We start from the raw sequence: 20,773 nt of genomic DNA on the forward strand, positions 1-20,773 counted from the left end.
AGGTCAAGGCCGGCCCTTTTGAATTACAGGTTTGACTCATTTTTGCCAGCTGAGCGAACTCTAGCAAAGCAAAATAAAGAAGCTTGCTAAAGGACACTAAGTACTGCTGGGAATTGAACTCCTGATGATACAGTCATGAGCCAAATATACACTAACCACTAAGCCATGCACCTTCACCACATACACACACATACATGTACATACACACACACATACATACACTCACACATAAACACACGTGCATACACATACAAACACACACTCACACATACACACTCTCACACATACACACTCACACACATGCACACACAAACACATACATGCACACACATACATACACACTCACACATACACACACACGTATATACTATTGGCTTTTTTCAGTTTCCGTCTACCAAACTCTCTCACAAGGCTTTGGTTGGCCCAGGACCATAGTAGAAGACACTTTTGCCCAAGGTGCCACACCGTGGGACTGAACCTGGTACCACATAATTGGGAAGCAAGCTTCTGAATGGCACGGTCACGTCTATACCACACCTTTGTGGAAATCAACAAGAAAGCTCCGGACTAGATGGACATAGACACTTCTTGTGTATAAGCCAGCCATACAGAATGACAGTCAACCAGACAGACAGACAGACATCTGGCCGGCCACAGAGCCAACAAGCCGGTTAGTTTGCCAGACAGACATAAAGACATAAAAACTGCTGACTAGCCAACCAACCACCTGGCCAGCTATCCACCCAAATATAGGGACAGACAGACAGACAGATGGCTGTAAGATGATGTGTGTATATATATATATATATATATATATATATATATATATATATATATATATATATATATTATATATATATATATATATATAGACGTTCTGGGTGTGGCTCTTCTTCAGAATAGAAATCAGAAATCACTACTACTGCTGCTGCTGCTGCTGTTGTTGTTTAGCCCCTGGTCCACCCTGGTTAAGCAGGACTGGCCTATGATCAAAGGCATTCTACCCATGATGATATCATTTTCTTGCATGCAGGCAACCTAGGGCCACATTATTTGATGCTGTTTATTTAAGGTGATAACATGTGATCTGAGGGAGATGTAGCTGCTACTTCTAGCTGGGCAAATGACCACATAGTAGACGATGATGTTCTAAATATCAGTTTAACCATTTTGTTATTGTATTTCTGTTTTAATAGCATGAAATTTTGATGGAATTACTTGTTTCAGTCATTTGACTGCTGCCATGCTGGAGCACCACCTTTAATCGAGCAACTCAACCCCGGGACTTATTCTTTTGTAAGCCCAGTACTTATTCTATCGGTCTCTTTTGCCGAACCGCTAAGTAACGGGGACATAAACACACCAGCATCGGTTGTCAAGCAATGCTAGGGGACAAACATACTCACACAAACACACACACGTATATATATATATATACACATATATACGACGGGCTTCTTTCAGTTTCCGTCTACCAAATCCACTCACAAGGCTTTGGTTGGCCCGAGGCTATAGTAGAAGACTGAACCCAGAACCATGTGGTTCGTAAACAAGCTACTTACCACACAGCCACTCCTTCGCCTATTCAAATAAACTGCATTTATTACAATTAGTTCTGAAAATAATGAAGAATTTGGTAAAGTAAACTGTCAGCAAGTTGGCAGAAATGTTAGCATGCTGTGTGAAACGCTTAGCGGTGGCGAACTGGCAGAATCGTTAGCAGGTCGGGCAAAATGCTTAGCGGTATTTCGTCTGCCGTTACGTTGTGGGTTCAAATTCCGCCGAGGTCGACTTTGCCTTTCATCCTTTCGGGGTTGATAAATTAAGTACCAGTTACGCACTGGGGTCGATGTAATCGACTTAATACCTATGTCTGTCCTTGTTTGTCCCCTCTGTGTTTAGCCCCTTGTGGGTAATAAAGAAATAGGTATTTCGTTTGTCTTTACATTCTGAGTTCAAATTCTGCCGAGGCCGACTTTGCCTTTCATCCTTTCGGGGTCGATTAAATAAGTACCAGTTACACACTGGGGTCGATATAATTGACTTAATCCGTTTGTCTGTCCTTGTTTGTCCTCTCTGTGTTTAGCCCCTTGTTGGTAGTAAAGAAATAGGTATTTCGTTTGTCTTTACATTCTGAGTTCAAATTCCGCCGAGGCCGACTTTGCCTTTCGTCCTTCCGGGGTCGATTAAATAAGTACCAGTTACGCACTGGGGGTCGATATAACCGACTTAATCCATTTGTCTGTCCCTGTTTGTCCTCTCTTGCGGTCCACAATATTTTTTCTTAATGTAAACCCTTTTGGTTAATAAAAAAATAATTTGCTTCCTAGCTACATGGTTTCGGGTCGTCCCTGCGTGGCCATCTTGGGCACAATGGCTGTGTGTTGGGAGCTTGCTTCCTAGCTACATGGTTTCGGGTTCAGTCCCACTGCGTGGCACATTGGGTAGGTGTCTTCCACTATAGCCCCGAGCTGACCAAAGCTTTGTGATTGAATTCGGTAGGTGGAAGTTACTGCCATGTGTGTATATGTGCGTGTAGGTGCTTGTGCCTCTCCGAAAGAGAGAGAGGGAATAATAATAATAATAATAATAATATGCCCTGATGCTATACCAGGTAGTGGCTCTCCTGGTTTGTGATCTTAACTAATTGGAAGTGTTATCATGTATGTTGCTTTGTCTTGGTATAAAAAAAGGTATAAAAGATTTGCTCAAAAGATATTGAGCAAATATTCTGCTCAATACCAGAGATTTGCTTGTCAGTTGCTTGACCGTAACCAGTTGAGCATGTCCCTTAATGGCTGATGATATGTGCATCTTTGATCACAAGCAGAAGTAGTGGGGAACACCATAGCCATGTACTGAGAGGAATTCTTTGGGATTTGGATAATTCACCTCTGAAAAGATGGGTGTTTTGTTCAACATCCTTAAACAACCCTTATTCAGGGACCTTTTGAGTGGGATGGCCTACTCATCCTGAAGAAAATTCTAACTGGGCCCCACCTACAAGATCATTTGCTGTTTCTATTGATATGAGATCACCATGTCATGCACATATGGTTGTGATGCATGTGTCAGGTGTACCCTTATCAGATGGGTAGTCATGATGGTATATTGGGCTTTGTATAACTGTACCCGAGTGTCACTCTCATGGCATGTGCTGCTCTCTCACTCAATAATAATAATAATAATAATAATAATTATTATTATTGTGATGATGATAAATGCAGTGAGCTGGCAGAATTGTTAATGGCCTGAAAAAATGCTTCTCCTGACTTTGTTCTGAGGTCAAATGCCGCTGAGATCGACTTTGCCTTTTATTCTTTCAGGGTCAATAAAATAAGTACCAGTTATGCACTGGGGTTAATATAGTTGATTTAAGCCCTCCTAACAAATTTCAGGCCATGTCTGTAGGAGAAAGGATTTGTTGTTGTTGTTGTGGTGGTGGTGGAGGAGGAGGAGGAGGAGACATAGCCGCCCTCACTTCTCTTGAGGAATTCCGGAAGGGGCTTCGTGAGACCACTGCAGAGAAGCTCCCAAAAAAAAAATTCCGGCTGTGTGGTAAGTAGCTTGTTTACCAACCACATGGTTCCGGGTTCAGTCCCACTGCGTGGCATCTTGGGCAAGTGTCTTCTGCTATAGCCCCGGGTCCGACCAATGCCTTGTGAGTGGATTTGGTAGACGGAAACTGAAAGAAGCCTGTCGTATATATGTATGTGTGTATGTGTTTGTCCCCCTAGCATTGCTTGACAACCGATGCTGGTGTGTTTACGTCCCCGTCACTTAGCGGTTCGGCAAAAGAGATCGATAGAATAAGTACTGGGCTTACAAAGAATAAGCCCCGGGGTCTATTTGCTCGACTGAAGGCGGTGCTCCAGCATGGCCGCAGTCAAATGACTGAAACAAGTAAAAGAGTATATATACACACATACACAGACGTACATACCCAAATATATAGTTTGATTATATCGTTTTGTCTAATTACAGAATCTTATTATTATTCATTATATAATTATATAGTGTGACTCATTTCCAATGTTTTCGACATCGGGCCTAATTACAGTGATTAGTTTAAATGTGGTGATTAGCGAAAATATTGCGGCTTAGCTTTAGCCAAAACCATTATTTTTAAGTGTGCAAAATATAAAGGGAAACAACTCTGAACGTTTTGTGCCTTATGGAGCTTCCTTGGCGGACGAATGTCCTGTGTCCTTTACTCGTTAGCACTGTAGCAACTAATTTGCTATATTGAATTAGTTAGAAGGTCAAGAATTACGCTCATGACCTTTACAACACCCCGTCCTCTCCCTGGCTGATGAGATCAAACTGCAGCTTATGCCCAGCTCGAACATCTGCCGTCAGTGTCTGTAGTAATTTTTTTTTTCCTAAAATAGGTTGGTCCGAATGTTTGTCTCCAATGACCAAGTAGGGGTGTCTTGTGGTGTTAAAGTGAGAGGCATGTGACGGCTTTTGCACGCAATCTGATATTCAAAATGATGTTTTTAAATTGCAGATTGATATGAAAGTGTTAGAGCTTGTTGAGCTTGTAAAAACTATTTTTTATATATCTCTGTTCCCCCCCTCTCTCTCTCTCTCTCTCTCTATATATATATATATATATATATATACGCTGGAGCCGAACTAGTGACAGCTGATGAAGGGGGTTTTTCCTTGTGTAGTAATGTCCTGTACTCTGTTTTTTTCTGTTGTAAAAAAATGGTTTTTCCGTTTTCGTTTCTCGTTGAGTTCTACGTCTAGTTGTGGTGTCCTGTACTCACGTGTATATATTTTTATATATGCATGTATATATACATGTAGATGTAGGTACGTACATATATGTTTGTATGTATGCATATATTTTATTTATTACACTATATATATATATATATATAATATATATATATATATGTGTGTGTGTGTGTGTGTGTAGCGGATGTATTGTAGAGAAAAAACAAGCCAACGGGAAAGCCTTTTATGTGGTGTCTTGATTTGCTAGAAATAACAGCTAGAACTAACTCAAATCACAGCTTAGGGTTTTCAGAATAGGAAGGACACTGTCGATAATGTAAATCCGAGACAATTGTTTGATAAACAATTGAAAAATTAGTAATAATAATAATAATAATAATAATTAATAATAACAATGATAATAATTAATAATAATAATAATAATAATAACAACAATAATAATAATTAATAATAATAATAATAACAATAATAATAATAATTAATAATAATAATAATAACAATAACAATAATAATTAATAATAATAATAATTAATAATAATAATAATAATAATAATATAATATAATATAATATAATATAATAATAATAATAATAATAATATAATATAATAATAATAATAATGGCTAGACAGTCACAGCTGGAACATCTTTGATTATATACTTAATCAGAGCTGACATGAGGTTGGTTGCACAACCACCAACTAAATCACTATAATCGATAAAAGAAGAAACGAGGCGGAAAAAGCGGCAAAAAATTAAATATAATGTAAATAATAATTGAATGAATGGAATAAAACGCTGATAAATGAATAAAAACCATAGCAATAAGAAAAAGAAAACAAGAACCAAAAAAAAAACAACAGCGGCAACAATAACGAACAAGAAGACCAACAGAGACCCCCAGAAGTCTCGTTTCAATTTAGTTTCGATACAAATTCTACAGTTTCAATCCCGGTTCGATTCGGTGGATTTGGCAGAATGGCTAGGATATCGGTCAAATTAAATCCAGGTAGAGTTTCATTTACAGGTGTTTTTTTTTTTACTGATCCTAGTTTCGTTCTGAGTTCAAATTCCGCTGAGGTCTCGATGGCGTGTTGCCCGCGTATTTGTTTTCTCATAACTTTACAGAAAAATGGATATTTTTAAATGAAAAGTTCTATTGGAATTTTTAGTAAAATACCTTTCAGATAGTGCAGACTAGTGGTTCCCAACCTTTTCACTACTAAAGACCCCATAACATTGAAAGGGCTAACAGCTCCCATGCCTACGGACCCCCAGTACTATTTTTGCGGACCACTGATTGGGAACTATGGTTACATCAGTTTTTGATGTAAAAAAACAAAATTGTTGGGACGCATACATCATATACTTTTTTTTCAAATTTCATTTTCAGGTACAGATGTCACATGTGTCGGAATGTATGTACGCGCGGCCACCATTCATTTTTTTTTCTTTTTTCATATTAAATTCCGATAAAATCGTAATTTTTAGCATCTAACCCTAACCCCATCATCTATTTGTTTCAGTCATTAGACTGCGGCCATGCTGGGGCACCACCTTGAATAATTTTCAGTCGAATGAATCGACCTCAGTAATTTTTTTTTTCAAGCCTAGTACTTATTCTATCAGTCTCTACTACCGAACCGCTAAGTTACGGGGACGCAAACACACCAACACCGGTTGTCAAGTTGTGGTGGTAGTGGGGACAAACACAGACATAAATTCACACACTTACATACATATATATGAGTTGTCCATATGGCTAAGCCCTTTACGGATGCGAAACCATTGGTCACTATGATCGGACGTATACTTAACTGCATATATATATATATATATATATATACGACGGGCTTCTTTCAGTTTCCGTCCACTAAATCCACTCAGAAGGTTTTGGTCGGCCCAAAGCTACAGTAGAAGACACTTGCCCACGTGCCACGCAGTGGGACTGAACCCGGAACCATGTGGTTGGGAAGCAAGTTACTTACCACACAGTCTGAACCTCTGAAAAATATTTGTAGAAAATTTCTTTTCAAAAGATATCAATTTTCTGAAAGTTATGAGGAAACAAAGTGGGGAGGGGGGCACATTTGTGTGGGTATACCGTCTCAGTTTTTTGGGGTGATTTTTTCCATCTTTCCGCTGACCGATAAACTAAAGTAGCTGACAAATCATTGGAGCTTGATGCGATATTTCGATTAGAAAAAAAAACCCATCTTAGATGAGAATATAATTATAACAGAAGACAAAAACGATACATTCATCTTTTATATAAATTCGCAAAACCAAAGAAAGATCGTGTTTTTTGGATCGAAGTGTGTTGTGATTTCTTAACACAATAGATCTTTATAGGGATTTTTCCTGGGCCTAGATTCTGGCGTTTAAACAACACACATACTTTGTTGTATTTCGGAACGGTCATTTCGCCAATAATAGACACTGGCACTGATTTAAATTTCACTTCTTTAACTAACCAGTTGACTAATGATAATCAAATAGGTGAAATAGTACCAGTGCATGTGTTTATTATTGACGTAATGACACGTAATGAAAATTTGCTTCAACACACGAGTTCACGTCAAGAATCTCGCTCACTAAATACAGAAGCGCAAAACACGTCCGTGAAGTGTGTGGGATTCGTTGTTTCCAAAAGGAAAAAGTTAAAACAAGGAATTCTAACAAGTTTTTGTCCGGTCCAGGAGGTTCGTGTAATATTTGTATAAAACATCTTCGACGAGAATAGAATTATAATAGAAGATAAAGACGGACACATTAATTATATACATTCCCGAAATCAAAAGGAAAAAAAAAAAAGTTTACGGAAGGCCATAACGGAATTTCGTTCAGAGAGAACATTCGTTTATCTTACACCGCTCTATGACGTAGCAGCCCTCCCATAAAGTGGTTTTGATGACCGACATATCTTTTTGACAACTCTTTTACTGAACGGAAACACAACCCTTATATATATATATATAAACACACACATATATAAGCTACGGTATACACAGACGGCAACCTTCAGAGACCATTTTTTTTCATATTATCTTTGTTCTTTCCCTTCTATTTGCCTCGGAATAATTTCAATAAAGTCCTGCGTTAATGGTAAGTACTACAGAGCTTTTATAAACTGGTTTGTTATTATCATTATTATTATTATATATATATTCTGCTCGCTGCTGCCACTATTATTATTGTTGTTTATTCTATTCTAATTCCGTCGAGGTCGACTTTGCCTTTCATCCTTTTTACGGAGTCGATAAAACAAGTACCAGTCGGGAACTGGGGTCGATCTAATCGACTGGCAACCTCCAATGCAAATAAATCTTCAGGTCTCGTGCCTCCTACAGTAGAAACAATTATTGTTATTATTATTATTGTTGTTGTTGTTATTATAATTGTTGTTGTTGTTGTTGCTATATTGCAATATACCAGCCACGCACAACCACAAACACACAGAGCATCAATTAGTCGCAACACACACACATTCTTCAAAGCCCTCCTCTTCGTATTCCGGAATCCAAACAATTTACAAGACATTGCTGGTCTCTTTGACATGACATACTAGTATTTTTTTCCACGACAGTTTCCGACAGTGTGTATATTTATGCATGTGTGCGTGTATATATATATATATGGTATATGTATATATGTGTGTATAATCGCGCGCGCGCATCGTTTGCTGTTTTTGTTTTGTTTTGTTTATTTTCCTCTACTTTCTGCTATGATTTGTATGTATGTATATATGTATAGGTTTGACAAGTACCGTATATATATATATATAAAAGTGTAATAAATAAAATATATGCATACATACATACATATATGTACGTACCTACATCTACATGTATATATACATGCATATATAAATATATGTGCAGAACTCAACGAGAAATGAACATGGAAAAACAAGCATGGAACAGACCATTTTTTTTACAACATATATATATACACACACACGAATATGCTCATACATATGTATATATGTATGTGTGTGTATATATACACGCACACACACGAACAAAAATATTTTTGATCTGATCGACAAATTCCTCTTAGTTTTACGTTCTAACAATACAACACTCTCGCATATACCAATACCCATAATTACATAACAGCTACACCTGTTTACTCCCATGTCACTACACACACAAAATAAATATAGACGCATCTGTATTATATATATATATATATATATATACATATATACTGAAGCGTTATGTGAGCTGGTTGTCATGTCAGATGAGATACTGTTGTGTTTTGTATATATATACTCTCAGGTGTGAACATAGAGGGAGGAATGTGTATGTACTTGAAGCTGGTAAAATTACCTTTTTCTTTTTTTTTTTATTGATAATTGTCCGAAGGTTAGAGACAGGTAACTCAGACTAGATTCGTGAAGTTTCAGCTTCCACGAATGTGTATGTATATATGTATGTATACACACACACACACACACACACTAGTACGTATGGACTGAGATATCGGTACAAATAGTTCCATGATAGTTAATAGAATGAAACCCCAGATACATATCGGATGAGATAAGGCCAGTTAACTTCCACAATGTCTATAAATATATACATAGCCAGTGTGTGAACTAGAATACTGTTTGTATGTGTTCGTGTATAGAGAGAATGATGTCGAGTCAGTGTATAAGCTAAATTAGTTGTGTATATTTGTCCGTATGTATGCGTGTGTGTTTATTGTTTTATATAGAAGCAGTTTAACATTTAAGTAGAAGATTGGTCACTACTCTTTGGTACTACTGTACATGTTCATTTGGTGATTTCGAAGTTTCAGTTTGCTTATCGTCAGCATTCATATACACGTGAATTCATTCGTATGAGCATATATATACATATACACACACACACGAGTTAGTGGACAAACGAAGGGAAAGGGCGCTCAACACATTTAGTTGGAGTTCCATGTATTATTTAAAACAGTTTCACGGAACCGAATAGAACTGTTTTAAATAATATAATGCACACACAGACATGTAGCCGACATGTACACACACAAAAGTGCCTATACAGTGGCTTGTCATTGTATATTTATAAGTATACCCATGTAATCAGAGATGTGGACGTGAGTAAACACTCAGGGTGGGCAGTAGACATTGATTGTATGTTATTAACTGTTAACTGTCAACAAATGGCCTCGCAGTCACAAAGCTCAGTCGACAGCGCGCCTGAATTATTTAAAGAACGAAAGAAATTTAATTAGGAAGTACAGTAATTAAGAAATATTTAATAACCAAAGCATTTTATTGTTTATATATTTTTGTGTTTATGCGAGTGTGTGTATCACATGTCTGGCTCTCCAGAGACAACAGCAGTTATTTCTTCTTCCGTTATGTCATGGTTTCTTATGCATGTTTGAGTTGCACTCAGCGCTCAAGTTTCATAATATCACGTATTTAGTGTATACATGTATAACGAGATATATTATACACACACACACACATATACAGTAGCTACTGGACGAACGAAAATGGCACAACACTTTCGGTAGAAGTTTCATATATTATTTATAAGCAGTGTCAACTAGCTCCATATGACATAGTTTCCTAGGACGAACCTATCTCGTCAGACATCTAGACAAGAGTAACGGGAATATAGACAAATTCAAGTGGCGCGGATTTATAGTTTGTAGGTATTGCTTACTTTGGTATTGTTGGCACGGTTCTATGGCATATGTAAGGAACTGCAAAGAAATAGCGCCATGTTTATTTATATATTGAATTAACACTTTCCAAAGATTTCAAAGTGCTTTTTTTTTAAAAAAAACGTATTTAATGATTAATATTTTATGGTTGTAATGTTATTAGTCTGGGTACATGCTGCCTACTTGGCTAACCCCAAAGGCATGTCTCTGTCGTGTGTATGTACATATGTATATATATATATATGATAGCACGAGGAATGTACATACCATTTCTACTCGTAAGTCTATTTTATTCTTGATTTTAACTGAAAAAATTGAGGGTGCAACTTATACACCTGTAAATATGGTATAAATGTATATATAGGGGTATATATATATATATATACATACACACACAAGTGTATGCATATACATACACACACAAGTGTATGCATATATATATATATATGAAATAACTAAAAGGCTCTAGTTTCCAATCATCAGCTGGTAAACCAAACATGCTACTCTTTGATATTGGAGCTTTTACAATTCTTTAAAGAATCTATTTACGTTGAGTCTAGTAATTTATCGCTTCTGGTGAATCAACTGATATATATATATGTTTCAGTCATTTGACGGTGGCCATGCTGGAGCACCGCCTTTAGTCAGAAAAACAACTCCAGGACTTATTCTTTGTAAGCCTGATACTTATTCTATTAGTCTCTTTTGCTGAACCACTAAGTTATGGGGACATAATCTCACCAACATCGGTTATCAAGTGATGGTGGGGAGACAAATACAGACACAAATATATACACACACACGATGGGTTTCTTTCAAAATCCACTCACAAGGCTTTGGCTGGCTAGAGGCTATAGTTGAAGACACTTGCCTAAGGTGCCATGCAGTTGGACTGAACCCGGAACCATGTGGTTGAGAAGCAAGCTTCTTACCACACAGCCACTCCTTTGCTTCTATATATGTATCAGTCATTTGACTGTCACCATTCTGAGACACTGCCTTAAAGAGTTTTAGTAAAAAAAATCAACTCCAGGACTTATTTTTGAAGCCTAGTACTTATTCTGTCAGTCTCGTTTTCTGAACTGCTAAGTTACAGTGACATGAACGCACCAACACCGGTTGTCAAGTGATTATGAGGAGATGAACACAAAGACACTTCCTCCCACACATTATATATATCATCATCGTTTAACGTCCGTTTTCCGTGCTAGCACGGGTTGGACGGTTCGACCGGGGTCTGGGAAGCCTGGAGGCTGCACCAGGCTCCAGTCTGATCTGGCAGTGTTTCTACAGCTGGATGCCCTTCCTAATGTCAACCACTCCACGAGTGTAGTGGGTGCTTTTTACGTGCCACCGGCACAGGTGCCAGGGGAGTCTGGCAGCGGCCACGCTCAGGTGGTGCTTTTTACGTGCCACCGGCACAGAAGCCAGTCAAGGCGGCGCTGGCATCGGCCACGTTCAGATGGTGACTTTTATGTGCCACCTGCACAGGTATCACAACTACTATTTCCATTGATATTTATTTCGATGTTCTTATCAATGGATAGCTGCCTTGACTAGCTTCCGTGCCGGTGGCACGTTAAAAGCACCAACCGATCGTGGCCGCTGCAAGACTCCCCTGGCACGTAAAAAGCACCAACTACACTTGCGGAGTGGTTAGCATTAGGAAGGGCATCCAGCTGTAGAAACACTGCCAGATCAGACTGGAGCCTGGTGCAGCCTCCTGGCTTCCCAGACCCTGGTCGAACCGTCCAACCCGTGCTAGCACGGAAAACGGACGTTAAATGATGATGACACATATAAGATGGGTTTCTTTCAGTTTCCGCCTACCAGATCCACTCACGAGGCTTTGGTTACATAGCCACACCCTTGATTCGGTTCCATACTGTTTTAAATAATAATATATGTAACTCCTACGAAAGGTGTTGAATGCCTTTTTTATTTTGTTTGTCCACTCATTCATATATATGTGTGTGTATATATTCACTGTGTTACAAGAGGCAACTAAAAAGGTTTGTGACAGGAAGGGTATCCAGCTGTAAAACCCTTATTTGGAAAAAAGCATCTCACTCATGCCAGCATCGAAAGGCAGATATAAAATGCCTCCCCTACTGCTAATAATGATATTTCTATTTCTATCTTTTTACAGAATTGTCCAATTTTTACTAATTGCTTCAAAACACACACTTTCATACACATAAACTTTCACATAATTATAACCACACACACACATACACATCAGCTTGTGTTTTGTCAACAGCCTTTCATGAAACAATGAGCACTTGACCTTAAACATAGTTTTTTTCCAAACCACATGCAGTGACATAATTAATTTTCTTTTGGTTAGAGGAAGCATCTAATTATGCCAAGTGGTTAAGCCTTTATCCATTACAAACTACCAAAGATAGGCGTAGTCAGTCACTGTCAAGACCTCAGGTGTTCTTCCCCCACCACTGTTGATTTCCTGTGTAAAATAAGAGTAACTGCTGTCTAAGCCCCACAAGGTGGGGTGGCTCTTGTGAGTGCTGCTGGCCATTCTTTGTGACCATGCCTTTGCAATCATGTCCACGACCCATCACTTTCACCTTCCCCATCTTCTACTTAATTCCCACCCCTTTTTCCCCATTTTTTCTTTATTTCCTTGGAAAGGTAGTTGTGGGTTTTATTCTTTTCTCAATAATTTTATCATTTATACTTTTAATGCTTTTTTTACTCCCTTTTTCATCCTAAAAGTGTTAATAAAATTCACCATTGATTTTCTGACATCCTTGGTTCCAAAGCCTTGATAGTTAAACTGTCTTGCTAGACCATCTGTGGTTACATGATAATGAGTAATTCATATCCCCTCATCCCCTAGCATGAACCTGACCCCTATTCCCCCGATTTCCCCATAGTGGGTAGTTCACTTTGTGATCTCAATAGTTCAAATGACATGAAAGAAAAGCACCCAGTACTCACTATACAGTGGTTAGTGTTAGGATGGTTATCCAGCTGTAGATACCATACCAAAGCAGGCATCAGAGTACGATACAGCCATTGGACTCATCCAACCCTGTCAAACTGCTAAATCCATGCCAGCATAGAACGTGGGCATTAAATGATGACGATGATACCTCTGAACTACTAATTATATGCTAATTATTAATTGTCATACAGTTTACATACCAAAACCCCACGGTCAGTTTATTCCATCTACTTTATCCGGGGTTGATATAGTTTGGTGTTTTAAGTTTGACTCTTTCACTGACACGCTTAGTTCTGTTATCTTCGATTGCCATGGCTAAGGTGAATTTTAAGGTAAATAAGCAGAGGAGCTCTCAAAATGTTGGTGGTAATTACCACTAACAAACACAGTGTAATAACTGCATATGAACACATGATACACACAATGCCACCTGTGGTGACACAGTGTACTAGACTGGCAGCCGAGGAAATTTCAAGTTCCTTCCTTGTAATTTAATCAGATTAAAGAAGGTGCTGGACTGTCATTTGATGGAAAATCAGTGATATACCTGTACCTACGTTCTTCGCTGTAACCTATGTTCTTCATGCCATATATTGATTTCAAATTTTGGCACAAGGCCAGCAATTTAGGGGCAGCAAGTAAGTCGATTACATTGACTCCAGTGCTCAACTGGTACCTGTTAATCAACCCTGAAAGGATGAAAGACAAAGCCGACCTCAGCGGAATTTGAACCCAGAAGGTAAAGGTGGACGAAATGTCATTAAAGCATTTTGGCCGATGTGCTAACAATTCTGTCTTCCTCACGCTATATATTGGTAGGTCTTTGAAGTCTTGGAGCAGTGAAGAGGAATGCGTTGCCATTTCAGGAATGGTGATTATAATGCTGATTCTTTAATAAAACTGGTTGTCATAATTAATATGTTTGCTGCAAATTAGGTGTTAGTTAATTGGTGTTTGGTGTAAATTACTGCTTATGTTGATGAAATAGGTTGATTAGTTGGTTGGGTGGGGGGATGGGGGTATTGATAGTGGACAGCAGTTCAACTTGTCACCTTTCTCTCTCTCACCTATATATTTACACACTTGCACTCGTGCTTACACATTCTTGCACTTGTACATACATTCATTCACACACTCATTGTGTGAGTGTGTGTAAGTTATGTAAGAGAAAATGGGAGAGAAATAGACAGGGAAGAGAGACAAGCAGAATAGTGAAAGAAAGAGATATAACACACACACATACACACTGGACTTGAGCACATACAACACCTCTCTCTTACACACACACACGCACACACTCTTAGACTGACTGTCTCTATTATGCTCGCTTTTCGCTTTATTTTGAAGAGGATTCGCTCTCTAAAATTTCTCATGATTGTATGCAAACAGTCGGTGAGCTGGCAGAGACGTTAGCACGCCGGGCGAAATGCGTAGCCATATTTCGTCTACCGTTACGTTCTGAGTTCAAATTCCACCGAGGTCGACTTTGCCTTTCATCCTTTCGGGGTCGATAAATTAAGTACCAGTTACACACTGGGGTCGATGTAATTGACTTGATCCGTTTGGCTGTCCTTGTTTGTCTCCTCTGTGTTTAGCCCCTTGTGGGTAGTAAAGAAATATGTATGCAAACACTGCCCAGAAACAGTAATGCCAAAGATGACAAGATCCCTGTGGATCATATCTATGACCTGGGTTTGATTCTGAAGTGGTAGTCATTTGGGTTCCTTTTACACATTGCTCACATTTAAGTAGAAGGAATTACCATATCTGATTTCATAGACACATGCATCAGTTTTTTTTTTCTGCTCTAAAAATAAGTCTCACAAAAAAATCCCCCCCCCCCGGGTCCCATGTGCAAATTTGAGTGCCATGTAAAAATGCATCCCTGCCAGCACAGTGTATAGAAGCACCCATTCCACCCTGTAAAGTGGTTGGCATTAGGAAGGGCATCCAGCTGTAGAAACCATACCAAAACAGACTGGAACCTGGTGCAGCCCTCCAGCCTTGCCAGCTGCTGTCAAACTGTCCGACCCATGCCAGCTGCTGTCAAACTGTCCGACCCATGCCAGCTGCTGTCAAACTGTCCGACCCATGCCAGCTGCTGTCAAACTGTCCGACCCATGCCAGCTGCTGTCAAACTGTCCGACCCATGCCAGCTGCTGTCAAACTGTCCGACCCATGCCAGCTGCTGTCAAACTGTCCGACCCATGCCAGCTGCTGTCAAACTGTCCGACCCATGCCAGCTGCTGTCAAACTGTCCGACCCATGCCAGCTGCTGTCAAACTGTCCGACCCATGCCAGCTGCTGTCAAACTGTCCGACCCATGCCAGCATGGAAAATGGACATTAAATAATGATGATGATAATTTAATGTACTAAAAACTGTTTTTCACCTGAATATGCACTGCTGAAATTGGACTGCGTCTAATGTGCCCATGCAGTTTTCATGCTACAATGTGGTATTCAAAGAAAGATTAACTTCCTTATCCCTGTTGATCCTTTTAATAATTTTTGTTGTGGTTGCTTTTTAGCCCCAGGTCAACCTTGATCCAGTATGACTGTGATCCAACATGATCCAGTTTTGAACCATTCCGTCTACTAGTTTACCTAAGACAACCAATATTTTCATTCTCCTTTAAGGTTGTAGGGTATGACTTGTGTGAGAGGAGCATGGCCTAGTGGTTAGTGTTTCATTCATGATCGCAAGATCAAGGTTTCAATTCCCCGACCAGGCAGTGCATTGTGTTCTTGAGCAAAACACTTCATTTCATGGTTCTGCTCACTTACAATGGACTGGCATCTCATTCAGGGTTAACATGATCTTGGTATAAATCATGGCGACCAGGTAATTGGCTCTATGAATCCTGGGACTTGAGGCAGTGTTGTCCCCAGTGGTTGATGATGACAATGATGATGGAACTTGAGGGATTTGGCTCTTATTTCTAGCTTGTCTTAGACACAAGTCTTCATTGTTGTCATAACGGCTTGATTACAAGGTTAAAGGACCCTTCCATTTTAGATTTGTGAGGATAGAACAAACCATTCATTTCACATGATTTAATCAGAAGAAAAAGGATGGCACACATGATGCTGAAAATGGAGAAGCTTCAAGACAGTTTAGATCTGTGGTTCTCAACCATTTTTTGCTCATGGATCCCTTGCTTTCATATTTTACTTAGTGAGGGCCCTCTTAGCCATAGGATTAAATATTATTAGGAATTGTATTAAAAAATGATGAAATATTTTGTAGAAGTTTAACCAGTTTATTGCGGATAAATTTTAACCAGAAAATCTTATAAGGACCCTTAATTGATGACCACTGGTTTAGGTGAAAGGTGAAAGTGATCCTCAAAATGCAAAAGACAATTGCTATTCACTTTTCACTGACATTTTAATTATTCTTTTAACAGATTTTTGTGGTCATGTATGAAAGCCGTAGATGGTGGTGGTCATCGTAATAATTATGGTAGTGGTGGTGGTCTGGTTGCTGTTCTTTAGCCCCAAGTTAACCCTAATCAACAATCAAAAGGTTTTCTGGACATGACTATTTCTTTATCCAACGTCCTTCTCTTTCTAAGTAATTGTGATTTGAGGAGATTTGGTTACTATTTCTAGCAGATAGAATGACCATGTAACGGCTCCTGCAATGGCTTGATATTTTTTTTGCTGTTGATACTGGCAGTATAGGTGGTGGTAGTGGTGGTGGTTGAGATAATTATTATTATTATGATTTGGCTTTCACCCAGTAATGGTAGCATTTGACATGGCACTGGGCCAGATTTCTATAAAAAGAGTTATAAAGTGGATGGGTGAGGAAATGATACAGTGACAGTAAGTTGAGGCCATTCCACCCTTTATTACTGGTACCATTCTTCATCATCGCCTACTTAATTGCTCTGTATATGGTTCAGTAAGATATCAGAATAACTGTGCTGACAAAGCAGTTATAGATACCCTTTTCTTATCTAGGAAGCTTGAAAGGGTCGATAGTGAGGAAGCTTCTCATAGGGTCTTGAAGTTTGCCAGTGGGATCTCCTCAAAGTTTGCCACAGGGGTTCCTCAAAGTTTGTCATGGGGGTTTCTTGAAGTTTGTCATGGGAGTTCCTCGAAGTTTGCCACGGGGTGTCCTTGAAGTTTGCCTTGGGGGTTCCTTGAAGTATGTCACAGGGTTTCTTCGAAGTTTGCTGCCAGAGGTCCTGGAAGTTTTTCACCAGAACTTCCTCAAAGTTTGTTGCTAGGGATTCCTCAAAGTTTGCCACTGAGGGTCGTATGAATTTGTTAAATGGTTTCAAAGTAGAAATGACTCATTCAACCCATGCCAACATGGAAAGTAGATGTAAAACAATGAGGCTGATGTTACTCTTATTGGGCACAGTACAAGATTACCCACACTGGAGTGGTCACTGACCATCCCATTATTCTCTTATCTGATGGGAGACCATACCTCACTTCGATCAATGTTCTATTTACATTAATCCTCAATGACAGTATCTGTCAAGCGGGATTATCTCTTATCTCACTGGGCTGTGTTTATCCCCACACCTGCCAGCTTTAATACTGACAACACTGCCCAATGAAAGAGGTAGAGCTGTCTCTGTATTTCGCCCTCTGGTGGCAATAGTTTAACCCCCCTTTCCTGTTTTTATTTATTTTCTTAAAAATATTTTAGCCAGGAGTGAAGACATGTGGCCTAGTGGTTAGCGTGTTGCACTCGTAACCACAAAATCATGGTTTCAATTCCCAAACTGGGTGGTGTGTTTTCTCGACACTTTAATATGACTCTACTATTTCCCATTTATGGAGCTCTTCAAATTGGAATGGCATTTTGGCATCCTGTCTTTTTGTTATTCCTTCATGCTTTGTCCTCCCTGTATAATCATCAGAATATGTTTCTTACGGTATGCCTTGATCTCTTATCTTTTACTTGTTTCAATAAAAGGATGGCAGCCATGCTGGGGCACCACCTTGAACGGTTGTCAGTTAAACAAAATAACCCCAGGACCTTTTTTTTTCTTTCTTTTTTAAAGCATGGTACTTATTCTATTGGCCTCTCTTACTGAACAATTAAGTTATGAGGACATAAACAAACCAACCCCAAGCAGTGGTCATGGTGGGACACAAACATACAAACATGTTTATGATGGGCTTCCCCACAATTTCCATCTACCAAATTCTCTAATAAGGCATTGATCAGCTTGGGGCTATAGTAGAAGACACTTGACCAAGGTGCTGTAGAGCAGGAGTGAACCAAAACCTACATAATTGCAAAGTGGGTTTTTGTGTAGGTCCAGACCCACTGCATGGCACCATGGGCAAGTGCCTTCGAATAGGGCCCCTATTTGACATTTTCCAGAGGCTTAGACTTCCAAGTTGTTATATGAAACTTTCCATTTCTTCTCTTCAACACTCAGTTTTCTTTTCTGCTTTTCTGTGGGTTTCCTCTTTTTTTTTAATCTTGTTCTGTTGTCATTATCAGGTTTGTTCAGTTTTGGACGGGGGGGGGGCGCGGGGCGGTGAGGGGGGGGGTAATGGAAAATCCTATTATTATTGATTTGCCTTTCATCCCACTAACCCTATCTTTGTAAAGTGGTTGTCAGAAAATAGTTCACAGTGACAAATACAAGATACTCTGCTAAAAATACCAATGACAAAGAAAAAGTCTAAACTATTTTTTTTTCACAGATAACAAGCATGAAAAACAAACAAAAAGCAATGGATGGACACACACACACACACACACACACACACACACACTAAGATGTGTGTAAAGTGGTTGGTGTTGGTAAGTGTAGAAAAAAACCAAGGCAGAAATGAAGCTTATTAACAAGCTGTGTTTCCTCCAACCATCAAGGCAAATAGAAACAATCTGTTCAATCCATGCCCGCATGAAAAGTGGATGTATATTATTGGTTTCATGTTACATTTTCAGTTTTTTTTTTAGTGTGTGTGTCTCCAATGTTTTTCTGTGTTGGTGGTGAGGGTTACTCCAAAAATGAAAAACATTTAGTTTTGACTTTTTCCTTCCTTGTCATTGGTATTTTTGGCAGTGTATCTGTTGTAATTTGTCTCTCTGAACTATTTTCTGATGTGACTAAATTTCACTGTAAAAATTCACGTATAGGCGCAGGAGTGGCTGTGTGGTAAGTAGCTTGCTAACCAACCACATGGTTCCGGGTTCAGTCCCACTGCGTGGCATCTTGGGCAAGTGTCTTCTACTATAGCCTCGGGCCGACCAAAGCCTTGTGAGTGGATTTGGTAGACGGAAACTGAAAGAAGCCCGTCGTATATATGTATATATATATATATATGCATGTGTGTGTGTCTGTGTTTGTCCCCCTAGCATTGCTTGACAACCGATGCTGGTGTGTTTATGTCCCCTTTACTTAGCGGTTCGGCAAAAGAGACCGATAGAATAAGTACTGGGCTTACAAAAGAATAAGTCCTGGGGTCGAGTTGCTCGATTAAAGGTGGTGCTCCAGCATGGCCGCAGTCAAATGACTGAAACAAGTAAAAGAGTAAAGAGTATATAATATAGTTTAAAAAATTTTTTTCTTCCTTCCCCAAAATCAAACTTAAGAGTCATTATCAACATCATTGTTTTAACGTCCACTTTTTCCATGAAACTTGTTGAGACAGATTTTGTATGATCAGATGCTCTTCCTGTTGCCAACACTCTCCTGATTCTTGGCAATATATTTCCTCCCTGTCCTTTAACCCCAAACAGCACAATGAACATGTTTTCATGGAATTTCTTTCTTTCTAATTTTGGCTCAAGGTCAGCAGTATCATGAGCATCGGGGAGTTGATTGCATCAACCATAATACTTGACAACTATATTTTTATCATCCCCTAAAGGAAGAAAAGCAAAGCTTACCTCAGCAGAATTTGAACTCAGGACGTAATGAATTGGAAGAAATGTTGTTTAGCATTTTTCCCTGCATGCTACGGATTCTGCCAACAATGGCGCTGTTCAGATGGCACCACATGCATCACTCTTGGATTGTCATGGCACAAATTTAAAACATAAGAATGAAGTTTTGAATTCTTCATTGTTGTTCCAACAACCTGATTATCAGGTTAAGGGACTTCTCTCTGTTAGACTTGGGTCAGAAGAAGCGTTGGAGAAGCAGGGTATTCCTAAAAGAATCAATGTTAATGCTCTGTTGTCATAACATCCACCTGGATGGCAAAATCAGTCAAGTGTTGCATAAAATACCTTCTGGTAGATCATTAGATCCCTTTACATTCTGAGTACAAATCCTGTTGCAGTTGGCATTTTTTTTTTTCACCCTTCAGTGGGGCAATAAAATTCAGCCTTTCAGTGTTTAGCTTCAGGAAGATTGGGCTGCTATTTCTAGCGGGTTGGATGATCACATAGCCTCAGCCCTCTCATTAC

At 39.1% G+C, this 20,773-nt stretch overlaps 1 protein-coding gene across 4 annotated transcripts in view; it reads left to right on the top strand.

Annotated features, from left to right (window-relative positions):
• The window catches only part of LOC115223029 (multivesicular body subunit 12B), a 143,689-nt gene that overhangs the window by 41,379 nt on the left and 81,537 nt on the right, over positions 1-20,773 (top strand). Inside the window, exon 1 of one of the 4 annotated variants that reach the window (XM_029793457.2) lies at positions 7,505-7,848. The exons of 1 other annotated variant lie outside the window; for it this stretch is intronic. Coding sequence is in view for 1 of the 3 variants with exons in the window: in XM_029793458.2 (XP_029649318.1) it covers positions 7,846-7,848 (3 nt within the window). In the remaining 2 variants the exon portion in view is untranslated. Of the gene's footprint in view, positions 1-7,504; positions 7,849-20,773 lie in introns of those variants that run through there. 2 more of the 4 variants (XM_029793458.2, XM_036512054.1) reach the window with 2 other exon arrangements.

This window comes from Octopus sinensis, linkage group LG21 (genome assembly GCF_006345805.1).
Source record: "Octopus sinensis linkage group LG21, ASM634580v1, whole genome shotgun sequence".
Lineage (NCBI taxonomy): Eukaryota > Metazoa > Mollusca > Cephalopoda > Octopoda > Octopodidae > Octopus > Octopus sinensis.